The sequence below is a fragment of the Echinops telfairi genome, unplaced genomic scaffold (assembly GCF_000313985.2).
Source record: "Echinops telfairi isolate 266 unplaced genomic scaffold, ASM31398v2 ScPeMD7_70;HRSCAF=299, whole genome shotgun sequence".
In the NCBI taxonomy this organism is placed as follows: Eukaryota; Metazoa; Chordata; class Mammalia; order Afrosoricida; family Tenrecidae; genus Echinops; species Echinops telfairi.
Window position 1 is genome coordinate 12,476,050 of NW_022103968.1, and position 13,635 is coordinate 12,489,684.

Consider the following 13,635-nt stretch of genomic DNA (forward strand, 5'->3'; position numbering starts at 1 on the left):
CATTTGCTCTCCACTTAAGCCCCCGGCATCAGGTCCTCATTTTTCCCCTCCCTCCCAGCTCCCCCTTCCCTCATGAGCCCTTGATAATTTATAAATTAATATTTTGTCATATCTTTCCCTGTCCGACCACCCTGCGTACAACAGAATGAAGTGCCAGCCCCTCTGCCACCCTCATAATCATTGCTGTTTATAAGTCCATCATTGTTGCACCCACTGTGTCAGTCAGTCCAATGGAGGGTCTTCCTCTTTTTCTCTGACCCTCCATCAATCGTGATGTCTATTTCCTGGGGCTAGTCGCACCTGATAACATGTCCCCAAGTACAGGAGACGCAGTCTCCCCATCCTAACTTCTAAGGCACAGTCTGGCTGTACTTCTGGGCCGTTTGTTCATTCTTGGGTAGTCCGTGGTGTATGCGATATTCTTTGCCAACACCATAATTCAAATGCATCAATTCTTTGTTCTTATTAGTGGTCCGGGTTTTACGTGAATCTGGAGCAATTAGAAAACACATGGCTTGGATCAGGCACACTTTAGTCTTCATGGTGACATCTTGCTTTTGAATACTCTGAAGAGGTCTTGTAATGCATCATGGGGTTTCCTCACTACTTTCATGAGTGTTGTGTAAGTAAAACAAAATCTGGGACAACTTCAGTATTTTCTTCATTTACCATGATGTTCATTGGTCTGTGAAAACGTTGAGGTGTGATCCATCCTGAGTCATATCTTCATCAATAGGTGCTTCAACTCTTGTATTCAAGCATGTGTATCGCCTTCATACCACATTTCAGTAATTCTTCCTCCAGCCTCGTTGCCCCGTTCTTAAATAATCCAGCTTCTGGATGATTTGTTCAGCATACAGATTGAATAAGTATGGTGAAAGGATTCAACCATGATGCACACTTTTTTGGTTTACAACATAACAGTATCCCTGTGTTCTGTTTAAACAACTGTCTCGGTGTGTGGGTTCCATATGAACATAATGTACTCTGTGGTTCCCATTTTCTCAGAATGTTACTATCATTTGTCCACACAATTGAGTGCCTTTACATAGTCAATAAAACGAGTATCTACTTTCAGTCATGATACTTCCAGACATCAGCAATGATATCCCTTGTTTCACGTCATGTTCTGAATGTGACAAGTTTCAGGAAGTTCTATATCAGTGTACAGCTGCAATAGTCTCAGTTAGCAGCAACTTTTACTTGTGGTAGTGACATTGTTGGATAGTTTCCACATTCTGTTGGATCACCTTTCTTTGGAATAAAGCACATTATGTATTCTTTCAGCTGGCCAGGTAGCTGTCTTCCAGATTTCTTGGATTAGATGAGTTTGGGCTTCCTGCATTGCATTCATTGGTTGAAAACCTTCCATTGGTATTCTGTTAATTTTTGGAACTTAGTTTTTCAGTAGTGCCTATTGTGCCACTTGGACTTCTCTCCTGTACCATCAGTTCTTAATAGCATGCTGCTGCCTGAAATGGTTGAAGGTGGACCACCAACTCTTCTGATACGGTAACTTCTTTTGATGTTTCTTGAGTCATTCAATATCTTGCCCATAGAATCCTTCAATATGGCAACTTGGGGCTTGGAGATTTTTCTGAGTTCTTCCAGTTAAAGTGTGAGGGTGTTCTTCCCTTTTGGTTTTCTATCCCATCCTTTCACATTGTAATGCTTTCTCTTCTCATTCCACCCTTTGAAATCTATTGTTCTTTACTTCATTTCTTCCTTTCACTTTAGTCTACACTCAAGAGCAAGTGTTAAAGTCTTTTCTGACATCCATTTTGTTTTTTCCCATCTTTCTAATGACATTTTGCTTTCTGTAAGCACCCAAGTAGCACAGTGGGGTAAGCGTTGGGCTGCTGATGGAGTGCTTCCCAGTTAGGATCCATCAGTCACTCACTGAGATGAGAAAAAGGAGGCTGTCTCTGTCTGTACAGATTGACAGCATCAGAACACTAGGAGCAACTCTACTCTGCAGCCCTAAAGGGTGGCTGTGAGTAGACATCAGCAAAATGGGCAGTGGGTTTACTTGTTTGGGCCCTGATGGTTGTACACGTTGGGCTGAAGAGTTTCAGTCTACCCTGCCCTATAGGGTCACAGAGCATCACCTCGATGGGAGAGTGAGTCCGTTTTCAAGTTTAAGAGAATATCTGAGTTTTCAAAAGGGCCATTTGAAAACTGGAACCTGTGTGAAGCAAAAACCTGTCAGAGAAGGAAAACAAATCTTTTCTACTAACAGGGATAGATAAATAGTCTGACTGAATGCCATCAAAGGCAGGAAACATGGAAGACTCAGGAAACAAAGGACAGCTTGTGAAGGCCCAGCTCACTGATCCCACTACATTTACCTCTTACAGTAAAACAGTGAAGGCAAAAAGACTAAGTCCCTCCAAGTTCATAAATTTAAAATCATCTTTATTTCTAAATACTTTTTTTTAATCCCTAAGAAAGGGAGGGATCCCCTTTGAGTCATTAATCCTCTTTGAAATCTGACTAAAGCTATGGGCTTTCACCTGGAAAGATAACCCCAGTGCATACCGGTGCAGACGTCCCCAAGTTCCAAGCAGTGTCCCATGGCTGGCACTGCCCTTCTTTCCATCAGAAACAGTTATTCACACAATTCAGGACAACAAAAGACCGACTGCAGAGTTACAAGAATAAACTTGCTGTGGTTAGGGTACAACATGACTAGTTATATATTTTTAGCTTAAGATAACTTGCACCCAAAAGTATCGCTCAAAGGAACCTGGAGTAGATTTGACCTGAAGCCTACAAGCAGTCTAGTCACAGACTAGATGATGCCTTGTGTGTTAGAATGACGGTGTCTGGTTTATAAAGAATACAAATAGGCACAGTGCAATGTTCAGAATATTTATTACATAAACTAGCTAAAACATGACTTGGACAGGTAGACTTTGTAGTCAAAAGAAGTGGTGATTGATTGTACCTCTAAGGTTTTTGTTACAAGGAGTCCCTGACTTACAAAGTATTGGGGTTAATGACCCACCACGCTTCAGACTGTCTGGGTTTTGTTTGTTGGACATTTTCTCATTTGTAAAATGGGCCATGTGCAATGATGCATCAGGTGGTTTCCTAATGTTATCATTTGCAGATGTTTAAGGGTTAAGTTTATAGAGGTACTAATAATGAAAACTGAAGAGTCATTGGACTGGAACCCCGTGGTAAGTTGGGGACTACCTGTGTTTGTTTTACCAGATAGAGACAAAACCTACTTGCTCAAAGATAAACACTCAAAACACTGTATAGTCTTGGTTCTGATACATAAGAATTTTTTTAATGCTCTTCTTTCCACATTCTTGCTAAAACCAAAATACTCATGCAAAGACCTTACCATCTCACTCTTAAGAGACTACATGTTTCTTCTCAAAACTGTCCTGGAGGGGTTAACCCCTAAGGATCAACAGTCGGCCTGCCCTGGAAGGAACTGAAGTCTTAGAGACAGAAACAAGTTAAGTTACTGGAAGTGGCAGGGGAACCCTAAGAGAATGGATTTATATACAACCTGTTTGCTCGTTTCTCAATTTGACCCCCTTCACATTATTATTGGCATTTTATCCGCATATCACACAATAGTTCAATCATACCAAGAAAAATTGCACAACTGATTTTAGAACATTTTCCTTCTTGCCTCCTGCCCCCATGACTAACCTGTTCCTTTTTAAAGCTATCCTGTAGAAGTCAAGAATGATCCTGCCTTTTCATCTTAACCATATAAATACCTTCAGAGCCATCTTCCCCCAACAGCAGACTTGTGGAAGTTGCCCAATGCAAATAATTAAATAGGAGTCCGTCCCACTTGCTTTCAATGCACTGGACGTGGGAAGCAGACTTGGCATCACCTTGGACATCATCAAGCAAATGGAGATTTAAATATTCGCTGCTTTCCTAAAGAATAAGAAATAGTCATAAGCTGAGGAGTCTTTGTTCTAAAGTGTTTTCTCCTTGGTGTCCAAGTAAACAAGAACACAACTGTAGCATCACGAATTAGGTCACTGTTGACAATTACAGAGCTGCAGAATTAGGAAGTATTTAGACAGTCCACATGGTCACCACGCTCCAAACACAGCTCACACAGGACTTGTTGGAACTGATAATAATTCACTAACAATATTTGCTGTTACATTAAAATGGCACAACAACATGGTCACACTTGAATAAGCTACATTACACAACACAAGATGGACATTAGCACAGATGTTTTCAGATACTAAGGTTTCCTTTCCTGCCTTGTGAAGGGGTGTGCCCTACCCACCCTATTTTACTTATATTCATAATATGCAATTTAACAACTTCATTCTTTTTAAGATGTCTTTACATGGATGTGAACAACTAGCTCTAGAAAACAGTAAGTTTCAGACAACCCAAATTAATGGAAAACATGACCTCCAAGGGGATCAAAGGTATTAGAGTCAAATTTTTCTCATGTTGTTTTATTTTACTATGCATAAGCCACCTCAACCATGTAGGGTACCCCGGACCCTCAATTTTCCTTTATCTGACAAAACAATCTAGATGACATCTTAAAGGGAAAGCTGCTAATTATTCATAGCTACATGCTTGGATGCTCTTCTCTGCTTTTAGAGCATTTAATATTTTTCCCTTATTAGTTTTAACATTTGCTGCCAACCACATGACATGTAAACATAATTTATAACCATCTGTTTACAGGTAGGTGATTACACAGACAACTAATGCTGGATAAGTCCAGGAGATGACCAACCAAGTCCGTGTCTCCTGCCCTTGATATTGCTAGCATTTAACTCAAGTATACTGATCATAATTATAAGTTCAGCCACAGGACTCATCATAAAACTTTCCGTCTTACGTGATTCTGTTTGCCAGCCATCCTTTTAGCTTCCCATTGTTGGAAAAGTCTCAGAGTGTATACTTTAGTTTGAAACACTCAATACCATTACTCTGGGGGGAATAGGATTTTTTTTTTTTTTTTGCCAAGCGCTCATGAATATAAGTTTAAAAATTATATTTGATTTGGATTCAAATACTTAAAGATTTACATTATACCTGTTTCATTAAAATATATTGTACAATATTTAATAACATCAAATCCATGAAATAAAGTTTTCAACACTACTTGTACAAACCCATAGAAAAAGCGTTTTCTTTATAAGGCTGTTGGCAATCGATGTAAGCATGGGGAAAAAATCGTGACCTTTGGTTTCTGTACTCTGACAAGGGATGGGCAGCATTACATGACTACGACAGGTTAGGCAAGTCACTTCATTGGAAACACTGTTGGACACAATACTTTGATGACTTTGGAGGTGCTCAGTCACTTTCAGATTCTTCGTCGTCACCTATTGGATATGATTGGATGTTGTTCTGGGTGTACATTTTTGTTTTAATGGGGCAGTTGTGGTCCATGAGGATAGCCTAGAAGAGAGCAAAATAGAGGCATGTTAACTTCTTGTTTCATAAAGATGGAATGGCTTTGACCTATTCTTTCTTAAGGCTTACTAGGTTGGAAGCCGGGTAGAGCAGCTGGCATTGGAGCCACTGCCAGGAGGCTGGCCTGGATTTGGAGCTCTGTAATCAGTGAAAGTTCTAGGCAACAAGGGATGGAAGAAGTGGTCTCAATGGGGTCTTTCCATTGTGCCTCTCAAGGGCCATAAGTCAATTCCAGGGAACCTGTACCCTAAGAAGGAGAACAAGCTAGGTTTAGGAAGTAGATTTAGGATCTTGGAACGGGTGGGAAGATCCTAAAAGTCACCCATCCCACCACTGTAGCTACCCATTTAGTAAGGCCACACTCAATCCTGGATGGGGAGAGCTCACAGTATTAGACATGCCCCTGATGCTGCACTGAAACCTGTCTCCAGACTCAATGGAACTATTTGGGATATGAGCTACTAACAGACTGCCCTAACCACCTTTTAAGATCCCCTGGCCCATTATATTTCTCTGAGCCAAACATCCAGTGACTTTATCATTCCATTAAGTTGTTGCTAGCTGTCCTCTAGCTCATATGTATGATGTATATGTTAAGCCATCCTTTTCTGAAGAACATAAAAGCCCCATTCTTTATCTTCATTGAAAAACGAAAACTGTGATGGCTGACAAAGCAACGCTTTGTTTTCCAACTGCATCCTCAGTTGCTATGTGCACCCAATTGGTGTTCCTACTGTAGGAGTATGGAGCCAAGCACAGAGCCGTAGGCTAGGTGCAGGAACTTGCCGAGACTGCTAGATGCAATCCCTTCAACTCACACCCTCAGTGGGAGAGTGAAGACACAACATAGACAGCACCCAGAGTCGACTCAGAGCAGTGGAAGGCATCGAGTGCAACTAAACTGAATTATCTTTTTCCATTAGGTATATCTAATGGAGTTTCCTTCTTTCATGCAAACTAAGCCAATCCACCACCACCCTGCAATATCTTTTTTGTGCATTTTAGAAATCTAAATGGAAATGTTTGAGGGGACTTCCAGGAAGATGGCAACTGAGTAACATACCAGAGAGCCTCCGCAGAAATCAGCACAGGAGAGTTACTAAGAGGGAAATTCCACACTGCTGGGTCACAGGAGGAGCATCATAAAGATAAGTAGGCACGGGTACACTAGGTATTGAGGAGCTGGGGATTTTGGCTTACTGCAGTGAGGGCCAGCTAGGATTTGACCTTAGCCCCTCCACTGTCTCAGCCAGAGCCGGGATCATTTGGAGCCAGTACAGGGGCTTTATCTCAACAGCCACAGCTTGTCACCGCCTTGGGTCAGGGATTAAACCCCTCTAGCCCCACGATCAGGGATGGGGCCTCAGCTTTATTGTTTCTTTTGTTTCCCTCTCTTCTCTATCCCGCCACAATCTCAATGGGCTTAGTTTTTGTTTTGTTGTTCTTTTTTTCTCTTTTCCTCTACCCTTTTCTCTCACACGCCACTGCCAACCTCCAGACCACTCCCCTTAGCCTAATGTCTTTATGCCTTCCCTCCACTCAGCTGGGAGAGCTCCACCCTCTGCAGCATAACCCAAGGCTGGGGAAAACTAGCCACCCTCCACCAGGGTATATCCCGCCCAACTCCTTCCTGGGGAAATTCCGCCTGCCCCGTCCTCTGCAGTGCTTAACACATGGCTAGGGAAATCCTGCCCACCTTCTTTGGGAGAAATCCTGCCTGCATGCCTGAGGGAGTCCTATCCATCCTCTGTGGTGCCAGGTGACTGAGGGAACTTCCTCCCACCTGCCATAGTGCCTCACATGGCCTAAGGCAGCTTGGCCAACACTCGCTAACATTCCACACTGCTGCGGGAACCTCTGAAGTGATCTACCTGACCAGGGAAATTCTGCCCACCATTCCCGGTGCTCTACACCAAAGCAAGCAACCCGCCAGCCTTCTGTGGGACTCCTGTTGCAGCAGGCACCCCTGCATGCCCTCTGTGGAGCCCCAAGCTGCCATGGGCCACACCATCACGGCTTCTTGTGAGATCACCCAGTGCAGCACCATCCTCATGGGTCCACTACAACTCAACCAGCAACCCCTAAGGAGACCATCCAACTTGCCCCCCCAAGCAACAGAATATTGGTTAATTGGAGAAAAAAATGAAGCCACAGGAGGATAAAGTGGTAGGCTAATTCCATAGTGAAATTAGCAGCAGGCAGTTCGAAGAAGCATTCCTACGAGTCTCCCAGAGAGAGTCGGTGCTCTTTGACTTCCTGGAAAATGGCACCTGGCTCCTCTAAAACAACGCAACTCAAACAGCCATCAGCCCCAACGACCTCAACGAAAAAACAGGAGAAACAAAAGGCAACGGGAGAAGATGTCCTGACCCTAATGACATGCATAGAAGCAGATATTGATCTGCCACAGAAAGAAATTTTCAGAATGCTACTTGGAGTCATACAGGATATGAGGGAAACAATACAGAAAAAGGATGAAATGATAGAGGAGATAAAGTCCATACACCAAAGGGAAATGCAAGAGTTTAGGGACGAGATAACAAAAACTAATATCAGACTCACGGACTTCACCAATCAACTGGAGGAGGCAGAGAACTGCACCAGTGACCTAGAGGACAGCCAAGCAGACTTTAACAAATGTAAACAAAAATCTAATAAGATCATCAGAGAAGCTGAAGAAAACCTAAGAGCTATGTCTGATACTATGAAGAGGAACAACATCAGAATAATTGGATTACTGGAGGAAGACATAACAAAGAAGTCATCTGCAACAATAGTGAGAGAATACTTGGAGGAAAACTTCCCCACCCAGCTTAATGAATGAAAACCAGGCAACCATTCAGAAGGCTGGAAGAACACCTAGACTGAATCCCAAGAAGTCACCAAGGCACATAATAGTTAAACTATCCAACTTTGAGGAAAAGGAGAAAATCATAAGAGCAGCTACGGAAAAACAAGCAGTCCCATATAAAAGTTCCCAAATAAGAATATACTCAGACCTATCAGCAGACACTATGAAGAAGGGGAGAGAGTGGAGTAATATATTCCCAAAACTGAAGGAAAATAACGCAAACCCAAAAATACTCTACCCAGCCAAATTATCTATCAAGATAGATGGAGAAGTAAGAGTCTTCCCTAACAAGGAAAAACTCAAAGAATCCTTTAGAAGAAACCCAGCCCTACAAAATATCCTTGCCAACCCAATATGGGCAGAAGAAAAGCACTCACCAAGCATAAATAAGAGACCACCACATAGAACAACCCCACCAAGAGGGCAACAGAGAAAACAATCCCCAAGATAGCATTGGCTTAAGGGTGGAAAGAAGTAAAGAATCAAACACACACACGCGCGCATACGCACAACACACTGATAAGAAAGGGAGGTAGGAAAACCCAACACAAAAGGTAAATGGTGACATCACAGAGTCCACAGATGGAGATAATAACACTGAGTATCAATGGACTGAACTCAGGCATTAAAAGACGGGGAATAGCAGGCTGGCTTAGAAAACCCAACCCTTCAATCTGCTGCCTACAGGAGACACATCTCAAGACTACAGACAAATTAGGCTGAGAATCAAAGGCTGAAGAAAAATATACCAAGCAAACAGCTATTCAAATAAAGCAGGGCTTGCAATCCTAATCTCAGATAAAATTGACCTCAAAGAGCAAACCATATAAAGAGATAAGGAGGGACACTATATAATGCTCAAGGGAACTGCAGACAAAGAATCTCAGCATTTTAAACGTATATTCCCCAAATGAGAGAACATCTGAATACGTCAACCAAATGCTCCAAAAGATGAAAAAAAAAAATCACAGCCTTAACAATTATAGTAGGTGACTTCAATACACCACTCTCTGAGAAAGCTAGGTCACAGGGAAAGAAACTCAACAAGGAGGCTAGAGATCTAAACACTACAGACAATTTGACCTGATACTTACAGAGCTTTTCATCCAAATTTCAAAAAAGTCACATTCTTTTGAAGCCCACGTGGCACATATTCGAAGATAAACCACATCCTGCAGCATAAGACGATTCTGCATAAATTTCAGCACATTGATATCATACAGACCTCTCTCTCTGACTACTGTGCCATAAGGCTGGTAATCAAACGGAAGATGAAGAAAACAAGTGCAAACAATTGGAGAATGAATAACTCTATTGCAAAGGGAGTGTATACTGGCTTGGATCAGAGATGAAATAAGGAAATGTCTAGAAACCAATGAGAATGAACACAGCGTACCAAAACTTATGGGACACAGCAAAGTCAGTTATCAGAGGAAGTTTCATAGCAATACATGTGCACATGAAAAAGGAAGAAAGACTTATGATTGATAAGCTGGCACAAAATTTACAGCAACTAGAGCAGAGTCAACAGGACAATCCTACTAATAGCAAAAGAAAATAAATAATAAAAATCGGCTGAAATTCAGGAGAGGGAAAATAAATCTATGGGGGGAAATGCTGCTAAAAGTTGGTTCTTTGGAAGGATAAGCAGAATTGACAGACCACTGGCAAACCTAATGAAAGAAAGGAGGGAACAAATTTCAATAGTAAGGATGAAGGATAAAAGAGGGGACATTAAAATAGACCCTAATGAAATAAAAAAGGACAATTACACAGTACTATGAAGGCCTGTACTTCAATGAATTCAACAACTTGAAAGACATGAACAATTTCTGGGAAAAACAATTCCTCCCTAGACTATCTCCAATGGGCATCAATAATCTCAACAGATCCATAGCTATAGAAGAAATAGACAAGGTTATCAAGGGATTACTAACAAAAAAACTCCCCCGGACCAGATGGCTTCACAGGAGAATTCTACCAAGCATTCGGGGAAGAATTGACACCAATCTTACACAAAATCTTCCAGAACACGGAAAAAGACGGCAAACTCCTGAACTCCTTCTATGAAGCTGATACCAAAACTGGGCAGTTATCCCACAAGAATCGAGAACTATAGACCAATGTCCTTAATGAATATCGATGCAAAAATCCTTTAAAAAATACTGGTCAATAGAATACAAATGTATATAAAACAAATAATTCACCATGACAAAGTGGGACTCATACCAGGAATGCAGGAATGGTTCAACATACGAAAGACCATTCGTATCATTCGCCACATTTACATGAAATATTTTAAGAACCACATGATATCGATAGGTGCATAAAAAGCACTTGACAATATCCAACATTCAAGGAGATAGGAATGGAAGGAAAATTCCTCAATATAATACAAGCTACATATGAAAAACCAACAGCCAACATGGTAGTCAATGGAGAAAAGACTAACACAATCCCACTGAAAAAGGGGACCAGACAAGGATCCCCCTTGTCCCCACTCTTATTTAACATTATACTGGAGGTTTTAGCTAACAGCATAAGGCAAAGAAAAGACATCAAAGGTATTCACCTGGGGAAGGAAGAGGTGAAACTATCATTTGCAGATGATATGATTTTATATATGGAAAATCCAAAAGCTCCACAAGGGGAGTATTGGAAGCAATAGAGGAATATGGCAGACTGGCAGGATACAAAATCAACAAACAGAAGTCTATCGAACTGCTATACACATCAGATTTCTAAGACCACAGAAGAGGAGATCAGAAAGGTGGTTCCCTTCACAATAGCCAAGCACAAATTGAAATATCTAGGGATATACCTGACTAAAAGAACAAAAGATCTATATGAGGAAAACTATAGAACACTATTACCAGAAACCAAGAGTGACCTCAACAAATGGAAGAATATCCCATGCTCATGGATTGGAAGACTCAATATAGTAAAAATGTCAGTTCTGCCCAAGGCACTATATAAGTTTAATGCAATCCTGATACAATTACCCTCATCTTTCTTCAAAAAGAAATGGAAAAGCTGAATACCAACTTCATATAAAGAGGGAAGAAACCCCGAATAGCAGAGAACTCCTCAAGAAGAAGGACACAGTGTGAGAGCTTGTTTTACCTGACTTTAGCACATATTATACAGCCACAGTGGTCAAAACCACATGGTATTGTATGACAGACACTCAAACCAATGGAAAAGAACTGAAAACCCAGAAATAAAATCATCAGCATACAGACAACTGATCTTTGATATGGTACCAAAAAATATCCAATGGGAAGCAGATGCCCTCTTCAACAAGTGGTGCTGGAAAAAATGGATATGCACCTGCAGAAAAACGAAGCAAGACCCTTATCTCACTCCATGCACAAGAATAAACTCAAGGTGGATCACAGACCTCAAGGTAAAACCCCAAATGATTAGGGCCATCAATGAGGGAATTGGAACCAACCTGAATAGTTTGGGACAGAGAACACATAGGCTATCAGAAATAGGGTAGGACACAAATACAGATGAGTCAAAAATTGCAAGTGGGATATATTGAAGATAAAACACCTGTGTACATCGAAATAATTCACCAAGAGAGTAACAAGAGAGCCCACGGACTGGGAAAACATCTGTAGCAATGACACATCAGACAAGGCCTTATTAGTAAAATCTACAATAGTCTGCTAGCTTCCAAAAAGAAAAAAAACTAATTGCCCACTGCAGAGGTGAGCAAAGGACCTGAACAGAAGCTTCACAAGGGCAGAAATTCGAATGGCTAATAAACAAATGAGAAAATGTTCCTGACCATTTGCCATAAAAGAAATGCAAATTAAAACAATAAAATAGCACCCGCAAAGATAGTCCAATTCAAAAAATCAGAAAGCAACAAGTGTTGGAGGGGCTGTGGTGAGATAGGAACACTCATCCACTGCTCGTGGACCTGTAGATATATGTACCGCCACTATGGAAATTGATTTGGCGATATCTGAAACAGATGGAAATTGAGCTACCATATGACGTAGCAACTTTCCTACTGGACATATACCCAAAAGAGGCAAGAAACAAACCACAGCCAGATATCTGTGCTCCCATGTTCATCACAGCACAGTTCACTATTGCAAGGAGTTGGGGACAACCCAAATTTCCATCAACAGGCAAAAGGATTAAAAAATGGTGGTACATACATACAATGGAATTCTACACATCACTAAAAAGCAATGATGAATGCATGAACACACCGCCGCATGGGAAGAACTGGAGGAAATTATGCTAAACGAAGTAAGCCAAGCACAAAAGGACAAGTACAACATGAGTCCGCTGAGGTAAGCTTTTAAAAAATTGCAAAAGTGGCATAGGGAAAAAGCTACTGTATACAAACATTCCTGGGGTGGGGTCCAGGTAGTATGGCAGGGGCCAGACCAAATCCAGGGATACATATGTTAGCCAACTAAAAAGAAGGGCGGGAAAAGAAAAGAAATGGGTAGCGGGAAAACAGGACACTAACCCACCCAAGGGGAGGGTATTGTTTATATCTCCACAGAGAAAGCGGGACCAGGCTTCAACCTGGTGCTCCAAGATGTGAATGCAACATACCGGCATGAAGCAGGGAACCAATACAGAGGTCTGAGGGGCTGGCCCCAATCCCAACTATGTGGACAGATGCCCGTCCCCCCAGAAGAAATTACTTCAAAGGACAGTACTGAAGCTACAGCTCAGGGAGAGGGGCATGTCTGATCAGAGCACAAGGGAGCAAATGAAGGGGGAGGAAAAGAAAGTGGAGCACATCCTGGCCTACCAAGCCTTGACGATATCCCTGCTCAGAGCAGCCAATGCACAGAGAGGACCATAGGCCAGCCCCACTACGAGACACCACATCCCTCACTGACCCATAGCCCTACGGGAAACAACACTGGAGACACAGTGTGGGAATTGTGCCTGATCTGACCCCACCACACTGAGGCAAAACACTAAGGGCGTGCAACAGAACAGCAAGGGGAGCAGAACAAGGAATATTCCCGAGGGAATACCAAAAGTAGACTTTGGGGCTTGGGCGTGGCACCCCATCAGACTCAACTGGAAAACACTCCTAGAGGACAACAAACAGACCTTGAACTACTTACAGTCTTTTCTTTCTTTTTTTTTTTGTCATTGGTTTTTTGTTGTTTTGTTTTCTTTTGTTGCTTTGTTTTAACCTGTCATGTTTTTGTGCATATTATTACCTCTGCATGTCTGTCTAGATAAGATAGGCAGAATAAATAATCTGGAGGAGAAAACAACAGACCGATGGTTCCTGGGGGACATGGGAGAGGGGAAGGTGGGGGAAAGGAAGTGGTGTTAACAAACCCAGGGACAAGGAAACAACAAGT

At 41.9% G+C, this 13,635-nt stretch overlaps 1 protein-coding gene across 1 annotated transcript in view; it reads right to left on the reverse strand.

Annotated features, from left to right (window-relative positions):
* Positions 1-4,969: 4,969 nt before the first annotated feature.
* The window catches only part of SLC18A2 (solute carrier family 18 member A2), a 61,906-nt gene continuing 53,240 nt past the window's right edge, over positions 4,970-13,635 (reverse strand). The window contains exon 14 of the mRNA XM_045291401.1: positions 4,970-5,412. Coding sequence (XP_045147336.1) covers positions 5,308-5,412 — 105 coding nt within the window. The 3' untranslated portion in view covers positions 4,970-5,307. The remainder of the gene's footprint in view (positions 5,413-13,635) is intronic.